The sequence below is a fragment of the Genypterus blacodes genome, unplaced genomic scaffold (genome assembly GCF_046128005.1).
Source record: "Genypterus blacodes isolate CSIRO-AG114 ecotype Tasmania unplaced genomic scaffold, CSIRO-AGI_Gbla_v1 ptg000007l_1, whole genome shotgun sequence".
In the NCBI taxonomy this organism is placed as follows: Eukaryota; Metazoa; Chordata; class Actinopteri; order Ophidiiformes; family Ophidiidae; genus Genypterus; species Genypterus blacodes.
Window position 1 is genome coordinate 2,683,088 of NW_027466821.1, and position 27,563 is coordinate 2,710,650.

The window sequence follows — 27,563 nt, forward strand, 5'->3', positions numbered from 1 at the left end:
CACACTGCACACATTCAGTTTCGTACATGGCAATAATGACTGCCTTTATTGTTGCTTAATGCAATTCCATACATGGATGCTTAACAAGATATTAAATTTAGCATTTATTTAAAACGAAAAATTTGATTTACAATAGTTAAAAGTTGCTTATTCATAAATACAAAATACTAAATAAAACCATTACCACAGATGGAGTCACACATTGCACATCTTTTCAATAGACAAGGCTAAACACCTGAGGTACAACTCACACTTTGAGCTTTCGTGTAAGTAACCTGTCTCATATCAATGACAAAGATAAGCCTTTTCAGGTGATAAAAGCCTGGTGATTGATTTTTCTAAGTAAACACACGAAAAGCTAAGACATTACATTCTATGAGGCAACGTAAAAAAACAAATTTACCATGCATTTAAGGAGTTTTTTTTCTCTGCGAGTGCAACAATCTTCAGTGGCACAAGACACAAATTTGAATCATTCCAGTGAACGTAAAGTGAAATGGAATGATGAGTAATCAAGTCAAAATCTACAGTACCTAGAGAACCCTGCAACAGACGAAAAGGCCTTATCGTACAGTACCGTTGAAACATCTGCAGGAGAGAAAATAACAATAGCTCCTGTGTCCCTTCAAATTCAGTGTGGAAGTGACGCTTGTCTAAACGGTTTAACTGTGTTTTTGGCAGGTCACCAATTCAATCACTAAGGCCAGCGTGATGGTAACAACTAGTGCTCTCTCACCTTTGCTGTGAATGATTTGCTCATTGCTCCGTTAACGTTCCAGGCTAATTTTGGATGAAGGCTTGGCCTCAGGCTCACACCTCCACCCCTCCTAAGCAGTGGTTGTCAGTAATCTGTTCTCTCTCTCACTCGATTTAGACGAATTACCGCGAGTGCAAATTTTCATTTCAATTTCAAACAATAAAAGTATCGTACATTCATATAAAAGTGGATGACAGAATTATATGTTACAATTTCTTCTCACATTCTTGAGGCGATCCTGATCCTTAAAATGTCCCGCGTGTATAATGCAGAGCTGTAGAACTCTTGCTGCTTTAAAAGGCCAAATGTACTTTACTCTTCTACTCTACATCCACATTATAAAAAATTAAATATTTACACCAATTTCAACATTAAAATATACATAAATAGTACATTCTGTGATGACCCTGCCAGGGTTGAATTGCCAGACTGGTCTGCCTAACAAACAGGCTCGTCGCTTGTTTTGATCAGGCACTTCAAATCCACCTCAGAGCTTTCTGAAAACCTTGAAGGGATTCTATATTTACACTTTACATCTCTCTTTTAGGCTTTCCGTGAGAGGTTAAGACTTCGCCGTGTGCTTAAAGATTCTCACTCTGCCTGCTCACACGTTTGTTCAAAGGAGGGGGGGGGGGGCGTCTCTAACTATCTAAATGTGGAAAACCAGATCAATCCTGTCTAACCTCACCTAAGAAACACTGTGCTGCCTTACTGTGTAGGCACTCCTGAGCAGAAATTGTGTGGCCCAGAATGATGTTGGGGCCTTCACAGCTGGCGGTTGCGTGCTACTCTGTCTCTCCACGCGGCGCGAATCTCCCTGATGGTCAAGGGGAGGATGAAGAGAAGGCTGCCAGCTGTCTGTAACACACAAACAGAAGAAGAAAACTAAATACAGTCGAAGCCTCAACATGAAAATGATTTACACACTGATTAAGAGTTGTTTGTTGTTGTCAGTTGTGTTTAATATTTAAAACAAGCTTACCATGACTACGAAGAAGTAGAACACACACATCCAGCCCAACTTGCTCTCAATCAGAGACACCAGATACTAGAAGGTAATGGAGGTAGAAAGGCACAGATGAATCCAGGTATGTTCACAGTTGTGAATTCACAAAGACACAGTTTTTTTCACTTTGTTTACCTGTCCACCGGCAGCCCCGATACTCCCGGTGCCATCTACAATCCCAGTGACGGTGGCCAGAGCCTCCTGACTGCCCCGGAGAGCCTCCTGCCTCCCCAGGTCGGCAGAAATGGCCGAGCTGATCATGTTGGAAGGGCCGCCGATGAAGAAGCCGGTGGTGGTGAGGAGCGCTGCGTTTATGACCTGGTCGTTAGGCGATCCTAAAGGGAGGACAGAGACATTAGTGAGGACATTTCTGGACGCCTGTCTTTATACTCTGCGTCTGTACAGATTCCCTGGATGATCGGCGAGGGGTGTGTGTGTGTGTGTATGCACTCACGGCTGTATCCCACCAGGGCTCCCATGGCGAACACCAGACTGACAGCCAGCACTGGGGCTCTCTTCCCGATGATGTCAGAGATCAGCCCCTGCACTGTTCCCCCTGATGCCAAGAGATACGGAGAGCATCGGTGAGAGTGAGATCAGAAATCGCAAAACCCACATTCATAGACTGGTCAGGCCCGCTACTCACCGAGGATTCCTCCTACGTCGTACCACACGGACAGCCGGTCGGCCTCGGCCTCCTTCCAGCCAAAGTTGTTGTTCAGGTAGAAAGGGAGCCAGAAGAAGAAAGAGTAGTTGACCAGCTTCAAACAGGCGTAGGCCAGAGAGTACTGCAACAACAGAGAGGAAGAGTCAAGACAGGAGAAGGTGCCGTGGTGCCACCTACAGCACAACACAAGCAAATGCGGCAGAGTCTGGGCAACAAACACACGGCAACTCACAGGTAGCACCCCGGGGAGACAGAACGCCTTGAAGAAGCCGATGGGTGCCTGCTCCTCGGCCTGAGCTTCGTCCTGCTCCTCCTGAACCGAGTGGTACCGACGGCCGTACGCCTCCACCTCTTCCTCCTCCTCGCTTATCAGAGGCTTGTTGCTGTCAGTGTCCGTCTCCACCGCCGCCATTCCCGTCACTGACTCCGCAGTCAGACCTTATACACACACACACACAGGTTAAATAGAATCTCAGGTGTTATGTTGGTGCTCACTGAAAATCCCCCTGACTCCACTTCTCCAGACCGAACCCTGCGGCACTTACCGATTTCTTTGGGAGACGTGAGCAGGCCGAAGAAAACCACCACCCCGCCGGCAAACTGCACCACAGAGGTCACCAGGAAGGCGTACTGGACACAGCAACAACACAGTCTGTCATTCTGAACAATGCTGGAAGGCCTGTGTTAAAGTGTGTGTGTGTGTGTGTGTGTGTGTCGCACCTCGTATCCGTACTTCAGCACACTGGAGGCCAGGAAGGCGCCCAGGATGTTGCCCACGGACGCACAGGCGCTCCACAGGCCGAAGATAAAGCCTCGTCTGGGCAACGCAACCATGGAGAGACATGAAGAGTGAGACGTTTCAATATGAAACACAACGCAACTCCGACCCGGGCAGCCAAACAATTTGCTATTTTTAAACCCGGCAAATTATGTTTACATATCCTGCTGCTGTGGAAAACTGTCAAAGCTGAAAGGCGTCTATGTCCTGGCAGCTTTACCAATGAATGGCTGGCATTGTGCGAGCATGTGTGTGTGCGAGTGTGTGTTCACTTGTGGAGGCGTAGGTCATAATGCCAGAGTTGAATTTTCAGCGAAATAGTTTGACGCCTTGAGATGTTGTAGCATATTCAACTCCTAACACACAAATCAGATTTATCTCGACGTCGGGTATCACACTCACCCCGACTTGCCGAACCAGTTGCCCATGACGGCCACGACGCAGGGCCACACTGCCGACTGCAGCAGGCCATTCAGTATCCAGAGGAAACAGTACAGGTAGATGTTGTAGATCTGCAGCCATTCGGTCAGGGTGCCGAACAGGAACTCCTACAAAAACATGCACAGAATTTAGAAAAGCCAAAATTCCAGTTGGCTGTCGAATTCAGAACTGGATACCGTCACAAAATGCGTGTGTGTGTGCGTACTCACCATGACAGCAGAGCCGCACAGGCCGAAGGAGAGCACATAGCGCAGGTTGACTCTGTCCCCGATCACGCCGCTGAGGTACAGACCCTGTGCCAGTTCAAACACACATTATCACCAATCTGCCCCCGTAACCTTTTCATTCTTCAAATGTTGGTTAAGTTGCGTTCACTACTCACCACGGCGTACGAGAAGAGGAAGATGGAGTCCAGCGCTCCGAGGAAGAGTGTGGCCTGAGCTTCATCTTCAAACAGGTGATTGTCCTGCCACGTCTGAGGCGACGGCAGAGAGCAAAATCAATGAGGTGCAGTTTCATTTAGCAGAATGTGGTTATTTTCTCATATATTCCTCAAATGGAAGTACTGATGACATCATTCTGCTGAGAACTCAGTGCCCTGGATGACATGTAAGTGTTCTTGCACCACACTTTGTCAAACCATGCTCTTACATGAATAAATGAAGAAGAAAAAGTGCACGGAAAGCCACAAGCGAACATTCAGGACCGCTAACAGCTCATCTGTCAGGAACACCTCAGCGGATGGAATCGACTTGTTGCGTTTGGTGTTCCGTTACTCATCACTGACGTCTCGGCCTTTACTCCGCTGAATTCTCGGTTTAAGAATTAACATTACAGTCGCACCAAATGAAGCGTTTGTGTGTAGGGGAGATGCTCTGTACCTGGCCGGGGATGTAGGTGACTGAGCTGCCATTCTGGGGCGACGGCGTCCACTGAGCTGAGATGCTCACCTTCACGTTGCTGAACGTCTTCCTGGACGCGTGCAGCAGCACATAGCTGCAGGGGCAGAAGGAGTTGGAGTCAGATAACAAACGCAGGGGGAATCTGACTTATGTGGAGAATCTGATCAAAGTTCGAGCAAGGACTGACTGTGTGGGAGAGAGAATTCAGAATGTGGAATGTGCAGGAGGGATTGTGCCTTCTAGGTGAATTTCTCCTGTATCAGTTTGTGCATTCATATTTGGAAATGTAAATTAATGACAGAATAACATCATCCTTTATGGTGTCAACAATCATCTCTTGTTTGTTTGGGTGCTGAACAATGAGATCAGATAACGCCCATGATTGGATTTCCTTGTCTTGTAGGCTCATTTTACAGGAAACAGAAGCGATGTCATTATCTGAGGAGCTGGAAATGACTGAAAGACACTCCTAAGTGCTTCATTGTCTTTGCTCAACAGTGGTATTCACAGTTTGCACCTAATGCTGCTGCTGCTGCTGAGGGCACTTTAGTTCGCGCCTGATAAGTGAGTCTGGCATGGCCGCAGACGGAGATACCACAGCGGCTCTCATTAAAGATTAACCAGGCCGGCTCCTAAGTGGAGGCAAAATGGAGACACGTGTGGCACTTTTATTCAAAAAGGGATTCCTGCTCTGCTCCGGTCGACAGTTTAAACAATTGGCAGTCTAAAGTAACGAAATACATTATTTGAAGGGAGCGAAGTACACAAGGTGAGACATTAAAGGCTGTAATTCATGTCAGTTGTCAGATTGGATACTGGAAATCAATAAGCAGAATAAATGTTATCTTCACAATGATGATCACAATGAGCTAACCTTGCACCACAGACCTTTGACCTACTCTGGACATTAACAACTCACATGATTGAAGTGTGTGTTTAAACTGTACCACAGCTAGGTTCATACTTCCTGATCACTTTGCGTCCCATTCTGTAACTTCCCCCTCGGCTTGTGCACTCAGTAGGACACAGATATGCAACTACATAGTGAATAATAAGGTAGAAACTAAATAAAATGGCCAATAGAGCGGCCATCGCTGGCTTTCCAGTTCCTCCTCAGTGAAAGAGGCAGAAACACACTAGTTTACCTGGTGAAGGTGAGGAGGAAGACAACCAGATGGTGGTGGGTGTACTGTGACAGGTGGCCACAACATGGAGGAGGCATCACAGGGTCGGCTGGAAGGAGGATGAGGAGGTGGCGAAGGAGAAAGGAGCTGTTGGTGTAGGTCCTCAGGGACAGAGAGGAGGCTCAGCTTACACCTCCGACTATGCCAGACAGGACAAGAACATCGCTACAGCTTTGCCTAAAGAGAGGGAGAGTGGATGGTGAATGCAAAACTCTATTACGCTTCTATACAACACTAGTAACGGCACAAACATATTAAAACAAAATCAAGGGTTGGGTGCACAAGAGAACACTTCAGGGTGGACGTCATAGCTCACACACACACACACACACACACACACACACACACACACACACACACACACACACACACACACACACAGAGAGAGAAAGCCTGGTTGTCCTCCTGCCTCACACCACCTTTCATCCTAATAAGTGCCACCAAGTGTCACAGTGGTAAAGCATAAATTTGGCAGCAGTGCTTCAAGCCTCCACCCAAGGTAAACAGCGTGATGTCCGATGTTCAAAACTAAAATACACAGCGATTCTTGCAAAATCCGGACTGCTGTCTTTCTTACTCACCTTGGGCGATCATGGGTGAACCTGCTCTGCTCTGCTCGACTCTGCTCTGATATAATCATGGTTAGACAGCATTGATCCGCAGGTGAGTGAGCCAGCAGACTCTGCCCAGAACCAGATTTTTAACCTCATCATATCAGACAGGACAACTTTTCTCTAGTTATTGCAAGTCCAGAATAATGTTTCTCAGCCCACTTCTATGGAATCCTCTTGTAAACAGGCACAGCTTTGTTGATCTAAGAGACAGGTACTGTAAATGAAAGTCACAGGCCTCAGCACATTCTCTTGACAGTAAATTCATCAACAGCTGATAGGATTACGCAATACTCTGCTTGCAACGAGGAAGCACAAGCCGAACTAATGAAACGGAGCCACGAACAAATTTGATCAACAACAGGCTACACAGGAGAATATAAAGCCAACTACAGCTACATTTGACGCAATATTTACCCAAACTATTACATCAAACACCCAAAAAACACCCCGTTTTTGTGATTGTTTTGAAGGATAATGATTGTTACACATTAAAATTGTATTACTTCCTAAATCCAGAATATGATGATTACACGCACATACCGAGATGAGTAAGGAAATACGTGGCATGCAATTATCGTGAAATTGTTAAATCTCGTAAAGCCAGAGTAAGACTGACCTATTACACGACTACTAATCCGTTTGGTCAATGAGTCCTCGTCTCCACAAACTGAGACCAGAAGCAATAAGTGACAAAGCATTAACACAATGATTGCCTACTCGATCAATTCCGGCTCCATTACACGGAAAGGCCCGAGTAAACGCTTCATGAATGAGTAGCAGATGGCAGCAATGTGATGTATAAATATAATAATAAAAGTACCAACCTGTTTTGCTACCTTTCCGCCGAGGTAAACACTAGCTTAGCTCCTGCTCGGTGTGAGAGACCATCTGTGTTTACTGCGGAAGCTTACTCCCCCCCGCCCCCCACTCACGTCATTGCTCCGTGAGTTTAGAGGTACTCTGCTGCCACCGTCAGGACAGGGGTGGAATGACAGACGCAAAGGAAACTAAGGTTGACAATGTTGGAATATTACATCTATTTCCTAAAATACATGGCAGCGTAATAATCAGGAATTTAGGGTCAATTTATATATATATATGCAAGGAAAGATGGTCTTCTAGTGTATGGCATAAATCTGGAACATGTCAAAGCTGATGTGAATGGGACTTAATCAATCAATCGTAGAACTATACTCCTCCAGAAATCCACATCAACACCCACTCTTCACTCATCTTGATTTGATTTTTGGAATTTAGATACAGAATAAATGGCCATATCTCATATCTCTTTATGTATTCTATTCAGTATTTTGAGTAGAACTCTGAAGAGGCAGCTGTTCTGCTCACACCTGTTGGTGTGCCACTGTTGCTTAGAGCCGACCTACCACTGCATAGGGCCTTATAAACTGCACCGCCAAAACACACTGTTCCCAGTCTACTGACTGGATAGACACTACAGCAGGGATCCAGGGAGAAACCTTCATACAAATTCAGCCGAGGTAGGTCCCAAACATTAAATATACTTTGCATGCTCGATGTATTATTTTGGATTTTGATTAAAAGGGATCACTTATGTAGTGTTGTTGCCAAATCTCTTCCTGGGCAATTCTACGGAAAAATGTTAATATTACAAACAATTGTAGCCTTGGAAATGGATTTAATGTGGAAGTAAAGTAAATAATCATCATAAAAATAGGACTGCAACAAAGTCTCTTTTTGATTCTGTGATTTCCTTCTTTCCTGTCGTGACCACATTTATTTGTTGCTCTATTTTTTTCCCTACAAAGCCCCTTGACATTTGCACTCTTTATGAGTTTTTATTTGAACTTATTCAATTCTAAATGTTCGTGATTTGGTACAGCTGCCAGAGCAACTGTGTTTCAGAAGCAGCTGCTATGTGAATTCCAACGAATGTCAGATTTGGAGGGAAATGATGTAACATGATGACCTCTGTCTGCATGTGTCACCCCTTCCTTTAGCTGCACAGGATTATGGCATTCTACTTAACATTAGTTAGTAAGTTATACTGTATTAGTTTATATATATAGAGAGAATCAAGTATAACTTTAAGGCAGTCATAGAAAAGTGACAGAGAGAGAGGGAAAGGGAGGGAGGGAGGGAGGGAGGGAGAAAGACAGGTCAGACTGTGGGAGGAAGGAATGAGTGAGAGGGGAGGCGGGGGAGGCAGGGAAAGGGATACACAGGAGTTTGAAGTGACACTTAAATGCTCCTCTTCCCTCTCGTGCTATTGGATGGATGTCTGATGAATCTCTTCAAGCCGGCATACTTTCCATTAAAACCAGTTGAAAAATTCTTATCACAGCTTATTTATATCGGACACGCAGCACGTCGGCGTGGTTTTGGAGGTCATACAAATGGATACACAATCTCTGGCAATCAGCTCTTTTTTAAATGAACACATGAAAACTGTACAGCAAAGGGAGGTAAGAAATCAGGCTTATTTATATAAATCTTACACAGCTGCAATGTTTGACTTATAGTCTCAGCATCTCTTTGCCTCTAAGTTGAATCCCTTTTTTCACAGATTTGAAGTTAGATGTATTTCCCTGCATTCTGACTCTGACCCAACAGCCAATGAAGGTGTTGATTAAGCGTGTGGCGGTGGATGATTGGCTATCCTTATCACATACAGTCTCTGTGAATACTTTGTTTCTCAGCTTATCAGTTCGCCCGCTGTCCCTCTGCTTCTTCACACGGCCACTTGGGCTACGCATCATCTAAACAAATGATGACAACAGCCCCAGAGCTGGAACCCTCACTAGCTTAGAGGCCACTGAACTCAGAAGCACTGGCCTGAGAGATATGAACGTATGAGAGACAGCTTCCTTGTGTAATGGCTGTAGACTTAAAACGTTGCTTTGTATGACTCAACCACAGGCGTAATTTTCCTTGAGTCTGCCTCACAGATCAGTAAATGCTGAAAAATGTACATTAGCAGTCATCAGGGCGTGGTCGCGCTGCATTACATAATTGTTTTACCTCTCTCTCTACCTCTCTCCCTCTCTCTCTCTCTCTCTCCCTCTCTCTCGCTCTCTTTGTCTTCCCTGCCTTGTCCCCCCCTGTTCTTTTTGTCCCTCTCAGGTGTACACTGATCATGGCGGCTGCTAAAATGACAACCAGGCAAGACTGCATCTACGCCACCGTTAACAGGTATCCACTGTACACAAACAGGCTTGTTATGGATAATTTTCTGCCTGAAAAACACATTAAGATACCAAACAATCCCTCTGGGCCCTGAGAAAAAAGTATCAATTCTGACGCTGGTGAAAGAGCTTTCCTCATTGTACCCATCAGGGAAAATCCACAAATGGTCTTTCAACTTAGGCTTCCTGCTTCCCCAGTTTATTTATTAGTGCATAACAGTTAAATGAAATGGGCCATGGGCCAAATATTTGTTTATTTAGTGAGGCTGATGAGAAGAAGATACTCTGTCATGTGCTTGTCCTCTGGCATTCACTCCCAGGCTTCATTTTCCCACTGTCACCAGAAAAAGATGGAATGTCCCCTAACAGGCAATCCCAATGATCTTACTGAGAGTTTGGGAACATATGCAAATTTCAGTGAAAGTGCTGCAAAACATCATCCGTTTATTGTCCATTATGCTTCCATTTCAGTCTAAGTTAACATGGTTTGTGTGTTTTAGGGTGAAAAAAGGCTGTGCAGGGGAAAGAAGCGGTTTTCAGACCAGCTTTGTAGAAGCCAGAAAAAACAGGACCCCGAAACTCCCCTTTACCCCACTGGACAACCTGAACAACAAGTGTGAAGAATCCTCCATGATGGCTCACAGGCGGCTGACCTTTGACCCTTACGGCAAGGAAAATGCTCTGCTGGGGGGCAACAGTCTCCCCAGATCCAGTGGAAGCAACATTAAGGAGAAGATTTCACTGTGGGAGGGGAAGGAGCCGACTCATACCCCTCTGACTCTGGTCTCTCCAAGCATCTGCACTGGTTCGAAAAGGACAGAATCCTTCACTCAAAGCCCCAGTAAAGGTACTGATGAGCAGAGCAGAGCAGAGAGCAGTCAAAGGGCGCCCCATAAGGAAAAGCAGGATCTGGGAAAAGAGAATTTAGCAAAACCTTGGGATTCAAGGCCTTGTTCACCTGATGAACTTGTGAAACAGCAACACGCCATGTTCAAAAGCACTAAAGCCATTGAGAAGCTGAAAGGGGAAGACTGTGGCAAAATGGCCCCCAAGGAAACACAAGATCATGGGAAAGAGAATCTGGAAAAGTTTGGGAATTTGAGGCCTTGTTCGCCGAGTTCAGAGGTGAAGCAGCAGGTAAGGAAAACCAGTGACAGGAGGACAGCAGAACAAAACACCCAGGAGACCAGAGCAGTGTTCAGTCTCTTTAAAAAGCTGGAGCAGGCAACGGGAGGCAACCAGGGGAAAACTCCTCCAGAGCTCGGAAACTACTTCATTCCACCGAGCAGGGACAAACATGGGGAGGCCAGGAAAAAAGAACTTGAAGGTACAAAGGCTCAAGATGATGGGAACAGAGAAGCGAAGGAGCAGCTGGAGAGCGTGTACACTGAGCCAGGGGAGCTCCCCATCAACCCTGTCCCCAAGCCCCGGCGGACCTTTCAGCACCCAACCACCGCCCCCCTGGGGAAGAACCAGAGGCATGGGAGAGCCTGGAGGAACCTCCCCCCTCTGCCCTCCGTGTCCCCTTCTCCTACGTCACAGTCATCCCCCAGCGTCCACAGGAGGTCCAGGAGCGAAAGGGCCCGAGACAACATCAAAAGGTACCAGAGGCCCCTGCTCAAGCCTGTCTTCGGCTAGATTACAAATGCATACATACTAACGTTACATCTGTGGTCATTGTGACAGGAAATCCTTTGAGTTCGAAGACCTCAGAGTCAGTCACAGTCAGGCAACAGTGTTCTCTCGCAAACTGTCTCAGGAGCATCATTACGAAGACATCCTGGGTAAGAAACTATTTTATTTTATTATTTTTTATTTTATTTTATTTTATTTTATTTTATTTTATTTTATTTTATTTTATTTTATTTTATTTTATTTCTGTCAATGCCTTTGGAAAAAGCTCCGCACAAAAATAACACAATATGTTTTTAAATGTAACTATCTAAGTATTATTATAGTATATTAGTAGTACATTATGTTTAAGTAGTAATCTGTCCTGTCTGGCCAACAATTCTGATCATTTTCTTGCCTAAAAATGGTAAATAACTATTCTGTTTCATACACATAACTTCAGCGTCTCCATCTCTCTGCAGACAAAGAAAACCCGTATGAGGACATAGAGGTGGAGAGTCAGTGCTCCCAACAGTCTCTTCCCTCGTCTCCTGGCACCGACACCAGCAAGGTTCCCTCGTCTGATTCCTGCACATCACACTGAATGAAATGATACCAGTTGAACTGATAAGGAAAGAACATAAGACCTGATCTTGCTCTCTGTAGGCGTCCAGGCCCGGCTTCTTCAGGCAGAATTCCAGCGGGAGCTTTAAGCTGCTGGACCTGAGGAGAGGCGGCCAGGAGGGTCACCCAAGCATTTCGGCTGCACCCAAGCTGAGCCCTCCATCTACACCAGCTGGGCAGGAAGCACCCTGGCTGCCCGGGGATCCCTACAGCCGCACCTGCCGTAGGATACCAACGGTGCATATTTTGTGACAATCTGTACCCGCCCAAACACCAAGCCTAAGAGTTCTGCTCACACCTACCAGTTAATGAATCCTATGTCTTTCCTACAGATGGTCCATAAGATCAACAGCGTCTTTGAGTCTCGAATTGGGAAGAAACATCTGAGAAGAGTGTCTCACTATGCCGAGACCAGCTCAGGCAGAGGTGATTTAGGTGGAATATTGGTGATCTGGGATGGAAATGTTGTTCAAATGTTGTCTTTTTGACTTCATAATAGAATATTCTTCTGTTTTCAGTAACAGACGAAAACAGTGATTCAGAGAGTGAAGTTGAGGAAAGAGCAAAAGGTTCAGTATCACGCCAAAATATGACACATCAGTTACTTACTTTTAAATTCTTGAGTGTCGTATTTTCATTGTATACCTGCTCTGTGTCTCACTTCCTGTCTTCCCAGCTCATCGCCAGCGTCTCGCATCGGTCCAGTCCATCCTGAGTCACCCGAGCCAGAACCAGGTCCACTACAACGGCACCAACACCAGAAAGAGCCCCCCGGATCAGGAGCTCCACCAGCGGCAGCTTTTTGAGTACTTCCTGGTCGTGTCCCTGCAAAAGGCCAAGGGTGGAGCTTCCTATCTGCCAGAGGTCACACAACAGTTTCCCCCAAAGGTCAGGAGAGAGACGAGCGCTTCTGCTGTGATTTTGTCTTATGGTTTGGGACCGGATGTGACAAATATAGAAATCTTGCACCCCAGGCAGGCAAAACATTCAGAACAATTTAAAGAATGTAACTGGTCCCAAGTGTAAACGCGAGACTCTAGACACAGTTTATCACATTTTAGACGACATAAAAATTCCACATTGATCATGTCTACTTTCCACTGCCATAGCACTGCTTTGTACACTGAGTGAAAACAGACTGCTTTCAGCCACTTTGACTATATTACACTATAAAAATTTGGGAAAGTAAGAATCAAGAAGCATCACTTGTTGCCGTTGGTGAAGTTGTGTCGCTGGTTTCATTGTGGTGCAGTTGGAGCGGAGCTTCAAGTTCATGAGGGAGACTGAGGATCAGCTGAGGATCATTCCTCAGTTCTGTTTCCCTGATGCGAAAGACTGGGAGCCAGTGGAGAGCTTCCCAAGGTAGAATGTGTGTGTGGGATGGAAGCAAAAAGAATAATGTCAATGTGTGTCCATGTTTAAGTTTGTAGTATCCAATCCGAACGATGAGCATCCGTGTTTAGATTATTTTGGGGAATCTTGTTTTGTCTCTTCCCTCACAGTGAGATGTTCTCCTTTGTTCTGACTGGAGAAGACGGGAGCAGGAGGTTTGGATACTGCCGCCGCTTGCTGGTAAATAATGCGGTGTGCTGCTACTTTGGTTTAGCGACACTATAGCCACTGAACAGGAAGTGTCTGAATACCGCAATGTCAGCTGAGTAAATATATGTGCTGAAATAGTCGGTGTGCCTGTGGGAAAAGAGTCAAACTCAGAGGAAGTGTGTGAGACTGGGAAAAGGCCTGTGTGTGAGTTGCCTTCTATGTATTTGGTTGAGTGTGTTTATTTAATTTGCATATTTTTACTTCAACAAAAAACGACTACAACCTCATTAAATCCTTTTAAATGGCTGTTAAATTGAATTCCTAAAATGTCTACACAACGTTTTGTGAGATATGAGATTCATGACTTCACCTGGCAGCATGATATGAACCTTGTTTCTCTCTCTGCAGCCGAGTGGAAAAGGCAAACGGCTACCGGAGGTCTACTGTATTGTCAGTCACCTTGGCTGTTTCAACCTGTTCTCCAAGGTGAACCACTGCCTGAGCTTTCACCATCATGTGTTTGACCTTTGACCTTTAACCTTTAATCCCACTGAATGTCTCATAGGTGTTGGATGAGGTGGAGAGGCGGAGGGCTCTGTCTCCGGCCCTGGTGCAGCCCCTCATGCGGGCCATCATGGAGGCCCAGTTTCCAGCTCCAGGCAGAACCATCACCATCAAAACCTTCCTCCCTGGCTCGGGCACTGAGGTGAGTCACACTGTGATAAGGGAGGTGTGAAAAAGACTGAATTTTAGAAGATGTTTTTCAAATGTTTTATTCATCCTGTTCCCAGGCGATGGAGCTCTGTCGACCCTCTGACTCGCGCCTGGAGCACGTAGACTTTGAGTGTTTGTTCTCCTGTCTGAGCCTGCGACTGCTCCTCAGAGTGTTTGGGTCTCTGCTGCTGGAGCGAAGGGTCATCTTCACTGCCGACAAACTCAGGTTGATCCTCTTTCGGAGCCAATGGATTTATTTGATTCATGTCTCTATTTTGTTTTGTGTACCACATCTTAAAATACTGCACAGTGAAACTTATGATTGCTTTGTTCATGGAGGAAGCAGATATTAGATGAAAGAGCCTTGTATGTTTTCACCCTGCAGTTATTAGAAATGTGGGTGGTCCAGAGTCACGTTTCAAATACGTTTAAAGCAACCCGAGGTTACACGCCAGAAGGATAGTTTGAGTGCAGCCTGCTGTTGAGTTGTTGCTCCGTGTCCAGTTTGTTTGTTTTAGTGGAAACAGTCAGTGGGAGTGAGAGAGAGAAGTTGCAGTAATAGAGGGCTGGAATGCAAAATCCCAGTGACGTGTGTGAAATATGTACGCAGCACTGTGATCTCCTCTGGGAAATACTGCTTTATTGAGACTATTCAGCCGATACAGTGCACCACAGCAACCTCCAGTGGTGAGAGAAAGCCACTACATTAATCTCACACATCTTCTTTCCTTTATTCCATCTCTTCCTTTATTCATCTTCTGCTCCATGCACACACTTGCAGTACTCTGTCCCAGTGCTGCCATGCCATGGTGGCGCTGCTGTATCCGTTTGTATGGCAGCACACGTACATCCCTGTGCTGCCCTCGGCCATGCTCGACATCGTCTGCACCCCCACCCCTTTCATCGTGGGCCTGCTGTCCAGCTCTCTGCCCCAGCTCACTGAGCTGCCACTGGAAGAGGTCAGTGACCGGAGCCTCACACTCACTCACAGGAATGTTGACATGTAACAAGAATCCATAAGATTGATTGGCTTGTATTGGATTCATGAAAGGAAGCATTTACTCCCAGCGTGTTCACAGGTGACTTTACAGAGAACAGCAATACACAATAATGTTCTATATCACAGTATTTCATTCCTTGTCCAGGTTCTGGTTGTGGATCTTGGAAACAGTCGATTTCTCAGACAGGCGAGTCCCTCATAGATACATGATGTGATTAAAACATGAGCATGTGGATGTGTGAGATCCATGTCACATACATGTCTATATAGACGTTTTCATGTCATGACCTTATAGCTGGATGATGAGGACTCCATCCTGCCCTTTAAGCTCCAAACAGCCCTGGAGAATGTTCTGGAGAGGAGAAGAGAGCTCGCTAATGAGAGAGTAGGAGGGGGAGGAGGAGAAACACCCAGTGGTGAGACATTAGAAGGTTTAGACGACAATACACTATGAGACATGACAAATATAAAGTCTATCTTTTCTCTTCAGACTCGGGTCATCTAAGCACCGTTGTGTCTGAGGCCTTCGTCCGTTTTTTCGTGGAGCTCGTAGGCCACTATCCGCTCTTCATCACCAGTGAACGGGAGGATGGCTACTCCTCCTCTTCCTCCTCCCCGGTCCCCTGCTCCTTCCAGCGTGGGGGTTTTCGCAAAGCGACGCCGTCGAAGACCATGCGTCGCTTCCTGGAAGTGTTCATGGAGACCCAGATGTTTGGCTGGTTCATCCAGGAGAGAGAGCTCCACAGGCAGGCACGCCAAGGTACAGAGGGGCAGCACGGAGGCCAGTCTCAGCCATAGGTGAGGTGATCTGGCTGATCATGATGTTGTTTTCTCCCCAGGACTGTTTGAAGTGAGGGTGCAGGAGTATCTGGACTCCATCCATGAGAACGAACACCGTCGAGTCAACAGGTTTCTCAAAGGTTTGGGTAAGGAATCGCAATGAAATCAACCAATCAACCAACGATATAGTGTTCATAGGTCAGTCTCATCTGAATCAATCCTGTTTCCTTCTCTCTAGGAAATAAAATGAAATTTCTGTCCAAGAAATGATGACACAGAATTTGTACAAGGAAAATTCAGCAAGGAAATTCAGCTCCACAAGAACAACAGCTGAAGAACTTAACTTATCTGACTGAATGTTTGAGTAACTGCTGATTACTGATTGCAGTATTTCCAGACAACTGACATCCAACAATCAAGATTAAATGGATGATGGTGTTTGGTATTCTGCTCTATTATAGTGTAAACAAGAGGCATACAGTAATATATCATGAATCCACCAGGGGGCAGTAGTACATTTTCTCTCGTTACATATCTCTGGCACTGACCAAAAATGTCTCCCTGCTCTTTAATGCCTTTAACATTATCTTAGTCCTAAAAGTGACATCATCAAACATGCCTGAGTCATTGCATATAAATAAATATTCTCTCTCTGTTTTGAGGCTTGAGTGTGTTTTTCCCTCCGTCAGTCACTACAACAAATCCTCAACTCTCATTAAATGTTTGGGTTACGTGTTAGACCTTGGATGCCATTTTCATTTGATAATACTTGCATAAATCTCTCTCCAATGGTCCACAGCTTTAAAGATTAGGAATGATTGGTTTATGGTGAATGTATCCCATAAGACTTGTGCACGTGCAGCCGAGGGAATTGAGTTCACTCGGCATTTGAGTGCCAGCTTAACACACCATTTGCTAACCATTCACTGCTGTGTTTGTATGTTATAAGTTATTAGCTCTTTTTACAACAAAGAGCCCAGATTGAGAGCTGGTGGCACTGGTGGTCTCACTATTTTCGTCTATGAGTCATGGAAACAAAGCAGGTCTTCACCCCGAAAAAGGAAGGCACATCTTAGTCAGCATGAAAACACAACACAGGTGCAGAGCAGAGGAGAGTAGTGTATTGTCTGTGGAATAGTTTGCTCTCGCCACACCAGCTGAGTTAGCCCGAGGGTCCCAGGGGCCTCAAGCAGCACTTAAAATGTCACCCTGTTTGTGGCAAGTTCACACACCCTCGTGAATGCTGATGCATGTACACACCTACGCAAACGCAAAAAAGTCTAAATTAAGATACGCACGATGATACATGCACGACATTAAACAGCATGTGCAGTAAAGCTGTCACAGGGTAACTTATGTGAAAATCATCACACCGCAGCTTCCTCGCTGGCTCCAAAGGTGGGAAAGCTGCTGCGCCGCGGGGCAGGAGGCATCTCAGGGAAGACGAATGGATGTGGTGAGAGAGGAGCACTGACGGCTGATAAAGTGTTTGCTCACTTACTCCAACATGCAAGTATGTGTGTGTGTGTGTGTGTGTGTGTGTGTGTGTGTGTGTGTGTGCGCGCGTGCGTGCGTGCGTGCGTGCGTGCAAGGCTAGACAACTAAACCCAAACTGTCATCGTTTCCCGCTAAATATCTAGCTGCGGCTCAAGACAACTGGCTCGTTAGTGAACTAATATTATAATTATGGTTTAGATTCAATCCAGTCAGCAGGGGTTTGACCTTTGCAGCCTTACACCCTGCATCTCTTATCTGACACTTCGAAACAACAACTATAGCATGTAGTAACCCCTGCAAAGTGCCCTTCATCATCGGCCCCCACTACCTGACGGGAGTACCTGTGTGTTTACCACGAGCGAACATCAAGGTTCAACAAACACAGTCCATTAAAGCTGACGACTGATTTGATTATAATATTTAACCAGAGATTTATCGAGCTCATTTGGAGGCATGTGAACGGCATTGGAAGCTGTCTGGAGTTTGCCTATGCTAATTACATGATTTATGGAGCAATTTATGGAGGCGAGGAGGTGCGGCGGCGGCAAAGCAGCATTTGCCATCAATCAAGGTGAAAAATGAACCGTCAGTTTCTCAAGACGTTCAGCTACACTCACACACACACAAACACACTCCATCAAAAGGTGTCAGGTTGTTTTTGGCAAGGCTCCAGCCTATTTTAATTTGCATATACTTAAATCCCAGGTGCCATATGTAATTTCATATAAATGACTGTTTGGTTCGCTGTTGTTTCCTCATCACTGGAACACAAATGTGGTTCTCACAGGCACCTCTACTGAATCATTCTGAGCCTGGCTGTACCTCAGGGGGTCCACCGCTCTATACTGTGTAAAACTGATTCCACTTGGCGAGGAGCTGAGTGGCAAAGACAAGAGTGTGGTAGTAATAAAAGGAGGAGAAGTAGAAGAAAGAGGGAAAGAGAGAGGAAAGGTGGCAAAGTCCGAGGGAGGTGGAGGAAAAAGCAACAGCAGGGTAGTTTAGGCTGGGCGATGCTTGCAAAATGTGCCTGTACAGTACACACACACACACAAACACACGCACACACACACACACACACACACACACACACACACACACACACACACACACACACACACACACAAAGGTTCCCAAACATGCACCCGTCAGCTTGTTTTTCGGGAGGTGCAGGTGCAGTGTCCAGCTGCAACTCTGCCACACATGCCAGCAGCCTGAATCATTTCCCCCTCCTTTTTTAAGAGAAGGAGCCATCAAAGCATATGGAGGCCATAACAGCGACACAGGAGGGGGAGGGAGAGGAGCGAGTGATCGAGGAAGGAGATGAGGAGGGAGAAGAGGGGACGGAGGAGAGAAGGCGGAGTGAGGGAGAGCAGAATCTATGTGGGCCGTGAATGAGATCCTTATTTCGTGGCCTCCGTTTCTGAAGTCTGGAAGGGTGAGACAGAGAGAGAGACAGAAATAGAGACAGGGAGGGAGGGAGAGACAGAGAGAGAGAGAGAAAGACGGGAAGAATGTGTGTGTGTGTGTGTGTGTGTGTGTGTGTGTGTGTGTGTGTGTGTGTGTGTGTGTGTGTGTGTGTGTGTGTGTGTGTGTGTGTGTGTGGACAGTAGATAGAAAGAAGCTCAGGCCACACACAGAGATTTCCAGGCCTGAGGATGCATCACTCAGGCCAGCACGCATGCGGTCTTGTGTACGTGTCCAGGTTTGTCCACACCACTGTTTCACCAGCATTAGTCATGACACGTGATGACAAGGGTTCACCCCCCCTCCCCGCCCGTCTCCCTCTCTCTCTGCCTTGACTCACAGAGGTCACACCACCAATTTTCAATATTTTCCACAATCTCACCTTACATCGTCTCGCTTTTGTGTCTGCCTGGAGGCTGAGGGGGTCTGGAGGGGGACTGGAGTCTGTCTGCAGCCTGAGTGGACATGAACAGACACAGAGTCAGACACACACTTGCACTCGGACAAGCGCGAGCACACACACACCAGTCGTAGAGGATTCTTTGTCAGAATAGTTCCAGGGTGGTCTGGCCTGTAAGCGTCAACATGTACACTATCTCTTCATGTGGTTGTATGAGTGTGTGTGTGTGTGTGTGTGTGTGTGTGTGTGTGTGTGTATGTGTGTGTGTGGGTGGACTGAGGAACTTTGTGTGTGTCCTGCTCAGTACTACTCTGCGTGATCCGTGTGCACAAAAGTGTATTATTAGGATGTGACCAGACACTTTTCTCGCACAAAAACAGACACCCAGTGCTTGTTTATACGTCTTCAGGCGTGGGCGTGCATGCATGTGTGCACGTACTGTACGTCTGAGTGCATGCGTGTGCAAACAGGCATGTCACAAGCCGACGCGGTTGTGCAAGCACTCTCCCTTTTCACCCCCTCACCTCCCCTCGCAGCAGCACAGCTTTTGCATGCCAACACTAACAAAGCCGCTGCCAATCAGAGTCACAACAAGCATGATACCTTTTTTTACGCGGGAAAAGTCTAGTGCCGCCTGCGAAAGTGGCTCGCTCCCCTGCGTGACACGAAGCAGTTTGACTGACAATTACCGCTCGCCGTAAAGGTGGAGGATAAACAGCAACATGTGGTTTTCGCATTAACATCAGGCGTGTGTAAGAGTGTTTTATGTGGTTTTGTGCGTGCGTGTGTGTATCAGTCAGCTTTACGCCAAAATCAACCACTTTCCGCAGCCTAAAACAAAGCCGTTGCAGCTGATTCCACACCCGCCATTATGTTGACTGTAATTTAAACTTTTTCCTGCTCAACCAGAGCGAGTCAATGGCGACGACTGGCGTGCAGGCATGCAGAGCGAAGCCAGCGCGTTGAGAGAGCGGTGCTATTTGCAGAGAGGGAGTTTAGAGAAAAAAAAAATTGCCTGACAACTGTACACGCTGCCCGTGAGTAATGTTGCCATGAGGAAGTACGCCCGTACAAACAGGCTTCTGTCTGTAAGCTGTCACTCACGCCATTCATCACGCTGCCTATTTATTCGTGCGGATTAGAAATGCTTATCGCTTTGGTGGCCCGTGTTTATTTTGCTCTGTGGCTGTCACAAGAGCGCCTGTGTGTCTGATGATCTACACCTCTACTTTGGGGGCCAGGAAGTTAATTTTTTTTTGGTCTCCATTGCTGCGCTGTCTCGTCGTGGTTCAGCTTGCAGTATTTCTTCCTCTTCCCTCTTTATTATAGCAATTATTATTAGCATAATAACCGAATGTAGTGACTTGAATTTGCACTTTTTTAATCCAAGTGACCTCGGAACTTTCCATAGGTTTCCTATCCTGCGATCTGCCAAGATACTATCAAGTCTCTGAAGATATGCAGTATATGGGTTCGGTTCCAAACGTTGTATCTTTACTGTAATACTTTGGCTCGCGCTGATCTCCACTTGAGATGACAGTAATAGAAAACATGCTGCTGTGAAAGAAAAAAAATATGGCCCTGCTATATTTTGATCCTCTTTATTTTCCACTTCAGCCAGTCTCCAAGTGATTTGTGCCCCTGTAGGTTTTTAACCAGCGCACGTCCAGTGTGAGTTATGGGGGAACTTTTTCCATTAGTGCACAATATGAATGGTACTGAGTCAGATCAAGTTGGATCTGGTCAAATAATTGTTTTTTTTGTTTTGTTTTTTTCACTGCACCGCACCTGATGATGCTGTAAATACTGAAAATCCATCAGTGTTAAAACGGACTTGACCATCAGTATGTGACATGTGATCACTAAGGGGATTCAACTGGCGCAGGAAAGAAAGAGGAACGACACAGTTTGATGAGGAGAAGGACCTGGGAAATACATTGGAGAGTACACTAACTGCAAAGGAGGTGTGTGTGTGTGTGTGTGTGTGTGTGTGTGTGTGCATATATGATTTTTACATAACTGGCACTTTCTAAATCTATTAAATCCACAGGTGCATATTTGGTGCACATTAAATCATAATGACCAACAGGTGGCAGTACAAGATGAATGACTCCTTTACTCATGTATATGCAGATGACGCTTGTATCTATATACTGTTAACTGTTGCACTAACACTGTATACTGACCACACATTACTTTTCAAAGGACGTGTACTTATATATTGTACGTATATTGATGGCATCCTTAAAGTTAGACTGAGAAAATTCAGATATACACTTTTCAAAATGTAAAATACAGATGAAAACTTCAGTGAAATGGTGATTAAACTTGAAGATCAAGAAAGTTCATCTCAAATTGCAGAATTCAACCTCAGACTGTCTGATGTTATTGGCTTGTTTTTCATTATTTACTATTGAAAACCAAATAATGTTTTGGTGGACTTGATGTACAAATACAAACCGCACACACACACACACACACACACACCCACACACACACACGCACACACACAGGGAGTGGGCGAGAGAGAGAGCGAAAGAGAGACACACAAGATGTTAGCTTTCATAAAATTCAGCTGCAGCAATAAGATTTGAACAGAAATACCACTGTGGGTAATATATTTGCTGTTGTTCCTGCTATAAAACATTTCTGGAAAACAATGTTGCTCTGTGAAAACATGAGACTGTTAGCCTCATGTAACAATAACAAGCGTCTGAGAGATTGTCTCTGTGTGAGCGTCTCACCCACATGCAGCCATCCATTCCTTCTCTATATTCATTCTCACCTCAAATTCCTTTAAGTTGGTGCATATTCACTTCTCACATCAAGTTTGACAAACCTCCCATGTCTCATGGTATGGATGGTTCACATGAGGTAGCGAGTCCTGTGTTTGATAAATGTGGGAAAAGGGGAAACGGCTGGGCTGCGTGTTATCTTATCTGTGTACTGTCCAAGCCACCGACTGTGCTGCTGCGTCCTGGGAGTGACAAGCACAGTTGTGTGTGGGTGTGCGTGTGTGTGGGTGTGCACGGTAGCTGGCAGCGTTTCTCCTCTCTGTCTCTCTATACGTGAGAAGGACGTGGAGACAGTGTGCAGACATTTGAGTTAATTCTCTCCAGGATGTTCCACTGCACTGTGTGTTGAGTGTCCAGAGAGAGAGAGAGGGAAGAAAATGTTGTTGAGGCGAGGACGCTGTAATTGCTCTCAGCTCATAAACTCACATTTGGCCCCGAAGAGCAAACTATAGACATATTACAACTGCAGGCCAGAGACGTTTAATGAAATCCTCTGAGTGACAGATGGGTCAATTTGGCTGAAGACACCCTTCAACATTTCAAGAGTTCTGCTCCAAAATGAGATATCCATTGTTTGAAAAAGGTGAAACCCCTTCTCAGCACATGACAGCGCACAATTAAAGCATATCCCCCTCCCCTGAGGAATAGGAAGGAACTTAAATCCTCCGCTGACAACCCACTTTCACGGGTTGGATCGTCGTTATTTTAGAAACAGTGATTGATTGCTTTCCCTAAAGTCTTATTTCCCCCAGTAAAATAGATATATGGCTTACTTGGAAGAGGAGGCTTTATTTTCTGCTTCTTCAAAGGCAACGTCAGCAATATGGCCAAACCTTTTCTCCTTTGGACCTAGCGAGCTGATTGATTGACTCGTGGAACACAGCCAGCGTGTCCTCGCGTGAACCGTCTGACTCAGACAGGCCTGCAGTGTGGCGGGGGAGATAAACTCGCTCCCAAACCACAGCAGGTGGCCCGCGTTTGGGTCATACACCAGCTCGGTATCAGGTTACCCCCTCACACACACATGTTATCAATTAGTATCAATCTGCAATGTGGCGACGAGTGGCGCGCTCGTCGTTTTTCTCCCCTCCACTCTGTCCTGTCGTTCTTATTCCATGACAAGTGAAATCCGCAGAAATGTGGAGAGCTGCAGTAGTAAACAAGTCAATCTGGCAAACACACATGCACACACACACATGCAGTAATCAGCCCAATATGAATAATTATTAAGTCATTGCGTCTTGTTACGGGGGATCAACCTGATTCCAATACAAATCCACCCGGGGAATTTTCTAGGAAGAACGCTCAGTATCTTGGAAAATCAATTTCTTCTTCAACTGTTTTGTGTGGATGCATTTTTGCTGGAGTCCTTCGTGTTTGCCGTGTTGACGTGGTGAAAATGAGCTGATTGCAATTTTCGAGGCGATGACAGCAAATGGCGAGAAAACAAACACATCCAGTTCAAGCATCTCTCATTTGAATTCCTACATTTCAAAGACTTACAGTATATGAGGCTAAACAAGTTTAAATTTGCTACGAGGAAATCTAAATCTATGATAATATGTCGCAGAATGACTCAACGTGCAAAGGCAGCGGATGTTAATGCACAGACACAGGTGCAGTACATTAAGGCCTGTGGGAGAATTCCTGCGAAGTGAGACAGGTGTGTTCAGAGAGGGAAAAAAAAGCAGCGGTTCTGAAAACTGTCCGTCAGTTACTCTCATTCAGAAATATGTCTGGGACGGACGCCACATGAAACACTTGTACAAACACAGACTCTGTTCTTTTATACATCTCGGCTGTCTGTCTTTTAGGGGGGGGGGGGGGGGGGGGGCGTCTCCTCCTGGTCAGTTTCCAGTCAGGAGGAACACAGAACATCCTGACCTGGACGTGGAGACCGTTACTTTTCACACTGCATACACACGACAGAGGCAGGCAGGAAAGGAAAGGATTTGTGTGACTTTTGGGCAAAGTGTGTCACTTTGTAGAGAGTAAATTCCCACATAAGGGTGTCAAGGTTTTGGGGTGTGAGCCAGTTCCATTTTGCTGCGGATATACCAGCTAAATGAAAAAACCGAACAATGCTTTTGGAATCGATTTATTCATTATTAGGAACTGACTTGGCTGAACTTAAGACGGGCCTTCACACAAATTGCGTTTGGCTGTAATTAAATCCAGATGTTGGTGAGAGGGGGCATTTGGGGTAACAGGTAAGCCTCGGCAGGCACTCACCAAATCCCCCGGCTCTCGGCGCTGGTCCTGATACAGCTCATTAAACTGTGATTATACTGCTCCCAGGGGCTCGGGCCCTGCACCAGCTCATTATAATGGCAATAGAAAACAGAGCCAGGCAACTGAATCGTAATAATGCTGTGCGTGTTGAATCAGTATCATCTGCTCGGGGTAGTTTCAAGCAAAATACTTTAGAGTTGAATGTTATTGTGTAAAACCTGTGCGCTATTATGTGCAAATAGATATTTGAGCTGTTTTAAAAAGAAGCTTTCATAATTAATAGGTGGCGGAAGAAACTTAATTAAGATTCTTCACCACTTCCGGGCAATCAAGTCTTGTTTACACGTCACACAGTTCTCACACACTGACATCACCAACGCATCACCAATGATAACTCTGGCAAGGGTTATTTTCCCTTTAAGAGCATTACACAAAGTGCATTAATCACAAATGGTTTACAAGGACCTAAAGGGCAAATAGGCAAAAATAACTGAATAAAAATTGTGCAAGGAATTATGGGATGTGAGATGGAAAGAGAGAACCCACACAGGATGGTGAAATGGTTAGACTCCATTTCATCCGTCTGTGAGTGGCCCTGAAACCACTTCACCGCCATTAGCCATCATCATTTCAGGAATCTGTGTGTGTGTGTGTGTGTGTGTGTGTGTGTGTGTGTGTGTGTGTGTGTGTGTGTGTGTCAGTACTTCTGGTTGGTATTCCAAGCGAAGGAAGATGTGAAGTGGTGTCAAGTATCCCGCACTGCCTCTGCCACTGCGACTCTCCTCCCCTTTGTTTTGACAGCCGTTAATGAGTGGCAGATAATTCAGTGACCGAGTGTGTGCGAGGCTCTAATGGCAGAGCACGTCACACACACACAAACACACACACACACACACACACACAAACACACAAACACACACACACACACACACACACACACACACACACACACACACACACACACACACACACACACTTTGGGGCCTAAATAAGGCATTTTGTGTGAAAAGAGGACAGGATGTTAATAATTTTGACCGGTTCCCAAACTGTCAGGAGCGGAGTGCCGTGAATGCCAGGCAGAATTCCAAGACAGTGAATTTACAGACGATTAAGTTCCTTTTTTAACAGGGATGTTAAAACAAATCATCCTTACATTTGCAGTCTGTTTCCCTCTTTCCTCTTATTTTTGGAAACGAAGGGAATGTTTTGAATTTTAAACTCAAAATAGGCAGCTTAGAACTGGAATTTTGAATGTTTTTCCAGATCCAGTGGTGGATATGCTGTAATTTTGGTATAACTTTTGAGGAACTTGAAGAAGAATATTGAAAATGAATACGAAAATCATAACGAGCACAAAAATACTTAAGTAGTCAAGTTTCCACATCATTCTGCACAGCATGTGTGTGTTTAATGTATTTCTGTGGCTGACATGCGTGATCTGGCCGCGGTGGCAGTGCGGTGGAATACTCTGCGTGCCTGCCTGCTTGAGTAACCGGGACTCTACAAATGAAAAGTCCTTTAGTCGAGACAGTGTGAAATATGAAGGATACAGTAACACTGAGATGAGACACTCCACCTCATTCTGGCAGCAGCTCCCGTGTCAGGCTCTCCGGGCATAGACTCAAGTGTTATACAGTGCTGCATCTGCACGGCGAGCGGGTGGTAGCCGTCATCCTGTTAACACAACCGAATCTGCGCGCCGGATGTGTTTATTTTAAAATCTCCAGTAATTACTTAACTATGCCTTAAAGATATGCTCGGCAGAAGAAGAATGCCGTGTGTATATTTGGAGTAAATGCTGGGATAGTTACAGTCAAAACACCATATAGCAGCGCTAATACACCTCTGACATTAAAACGAACGGCTTCCTGGCCCTAATGTGCTGGAGAGTCATTCAAGGGAGAGAGACCTCGCCGCTCGTTTGCTATTAACATTACGCAGAACATTTTCAAAGCTGCTCGCCGTGCCACTGTGAACGCTTTCAAACAATAGACAGAAGGGGTTCTCGCTGTCATCATGGTGAGAGGAGTGTTCGTGAACTGGAATTTTGAATTCCCCTTTGTTGTCTTTCAAATCTGGACGTAATGATTCATATGAAGTCTTTCAGAAGCTGTTTGATTGGTTGTAGGTTCATTTGTGGAAAATGATGATCTTTAAAGCTTTTAGTTGGAAAGATCCAATAATCTGATCATTGCAGTGTTTATCTATCAGAGGAAACACACATACATCCCACTGGTGTTTATCTTTGAGAGAGGCTTTAACCCTTTAAAAGGGTGATACTACAATATAGTCTATACGCAAAACCTTCATTTCCTTTGAAACTTGTGGTGAGACTCTTGAAATGAAGTCAATCTCTGACAAGTCGTTTCAGGGTAACTCAAAGAGTCGCGAAATGAATACGTCTATTCAAACTGAGGATGTGTGACGTGGGTGACTTCCGAGGGTAGACACAAACACACACACACATTCACACACTTTGGGGAAGTCAGTTTGATTTTGCAATATCGTGCTCCAGATATCACAGGAGGTCCAGACTTCTGCCATATGCGGAGCCTGCAGGTGCAGGAAACTGACGAGGCCTAAAATGTCGGGCACATTTGGCCTTTTGATGCTTTACCCAAAGTGTTGACTTAAAAGGCTTCGTGCATTGTGTGATGTTTTTTCAGCGTTCAGTAAAGCGTTTCTATTGAGTAAGAGCCAACGACCTCGACCAGCTAAATCTCTCTGGGGATTTCACTTGAAAGCAGCACAAAGTCAAAGGGTGATTTCCTTTAGATTTTTCAGTGCGAAGAAATATTCCCCGCCCCCCCAACACATTTGACTCTTTAATGTCTTTAAACTTTATCTCTAAAAGTAGGAAAAGACTCAAAACATGTGACAATAACAAAGAGGGCTCCATTCACTTCAAGATTTAACGTCCATCTTCCATCGGCTGTCTTTGGAAAGACTCAGGAACAGATTCACCGCCTGTGTGATGTTATTATTATGCATCGTGATCCATAATTGCGCCAATGTCCATATTTCTCACATCTTTAATTTCCACTGCGAGCGAATGGCTGTGCAAGTCCAGATCTCCAACAATAAGCAGCACGGAGAGAAAATGATCTGAACCATATGAAGCAAATGAAAAATAATAGATTCCTCTTTTCTTTTTCTATTCTCTGCAGCTGCGCCGGCTGATTAAAAACACTTTGAACTTTTAAGCGTGATTAAAAACATGAAAGAGGCTTCTCGCATGGATTCTGGAGTTTGAATGTGAGACGCCGATCACCGATTCCAAAAAGTGGAGGCTGCACAATGTAATAAACAGTAAAGTTTTAAAACGAGGCTACACTGACAAATATTGTCTTTGGACCGCAGCCATGTTCGTGTGCCAGAAGCCAAGCTCATC

The 27,563-nt window shown here is 45.4% G+C and overlaps 2 protein-coding genes and 1 long non-coding RNA gene across 6 annotated transcripts; 1 reads left to right on the top strand and 2 right to left on the bottom strand.

Moving 5' to 3' along the window:
* Positions 1 to 13: 13 nt before the first annotated feature.
* Positions 14 to 7,279, bottom strand: slc37a3 (solute carrier family 37 member 3). 2 transcript variants are annotated; one of them, XM_076151618.1, is made up of 14 exons: positions 7,174 to 7,279; positions 5,697 to 5,912; positions 4,531 to 4,645; positions 4,032 to 4,124; positions 3,859 to 3,942; positions 3,611 to 3,756; positions 3,151 to 3,247; positions 2,976 to 3,060; positions 2,663 to 2,868; positions 2,410 to 2,551; positions 2,218 to 2,319; positions 1,899 to 2,098; positions 1,740 to 1,805; positions 14 to 1,615 (listed from the first exon to the last, which is right to left on the bottom strand). In XM_076151618.1, the coding sequence occupies exons 2-14, from the start codon at positions 5,771 to 5,773 to the stop codon at positions 1,523 to 1,525; spliced, it is 1,506 nt and encodes a 501-aa protein (XP_076007733.1). In that variant the 5' UTR covers positions 5,774 to 5,912; positions 7,174 to 7,279; the 3' UTR covers positions 14 to 1,522. The 2 variants fall into 2 exon arrangements, with proteins under 2 accessions (XP_076007733.1, XP_076007742.1); XM_076151627.1 differs by lacking the exon at positions 7,174 to 7,279 and adding an exon at positions 6,317 to 6,776.
* Positions 6,317 to 16,323, top strand: LOC143001795 (DENN domain-containing protein 2A-like). Of its 3 annotated transcripts, XM_076151597.1 has the most exons (21): positions 6,318 to 6,398; positions 7,656 to 7,848; positions 9,452 to 9,520; positions 10,014 to 11,114; positions 11,200 to 11,297; positions 11,607 to 11,695; positions 11,791 to 11,985; positions 12,081 to 12,174; positions 12,267 to 12,317; positions 12,425 to 12,636; positions 13,001 to 13,110; positions 13,251 to 13,320; positions 13,699 to 13,776; positions 13,856 to 13,996; positions 14,082 to 14,230; positions 14,786 to 14,963; positions 15,150 to 15,191; positions 15,300 to 15,420; positions 15,495 to 15,764; positions 15,844 to 15,930; positions 16,023 to 16,323. In XM_076151597.1, the coding sequence occupies exons 3-21, from the start codon at positions 9,465 to 9,467 to the stop codon at positions 16,052 to 16,054; spliced, it is 3,174 nt and encodes a 1,057-aa protein (XP_076007712.1). In that variant the 5' UTR covers positions 6,318 to 6,398; positions 7,656 to 7,848; positions 9,452 to 9,464; the 3' UTR covers positions 16,055 to 16,323. The 3 variants fall into 3 exon arrangements, with proteins under 3 accessions (XP_076007719.1, XP_076007712.1, XP_076007703.1); XM_076151604.1 differs by lacking the exon at positions 7,656 to 7,848 and having other exon boundaries at positions 6,317 to 6,398; XM_076151588.1 differs by lacking the exons at positions 6,318 to 6,398; positions 7,656 to 7,848 and adding an exon at positions 8,603 to 8,793.
* Positions 13,104 to 22,091, bottom strand: LOC143001831 (uncharacterized). The gene is made up of 3 exons (XR_012963738.1): positions 21,931 to 22,091; positions 19,128 to 19,200; positions 13,104 to 14,006 (listed from the first exon to the last, which is right to left on the bottom strand). It is a non-coding gene; the product is annotated as an uncharacterized LOC143001831 (long non-coding RNA).
* Positions 22,092 to 27,563: the final 5,472 nt, after the last annotated feature.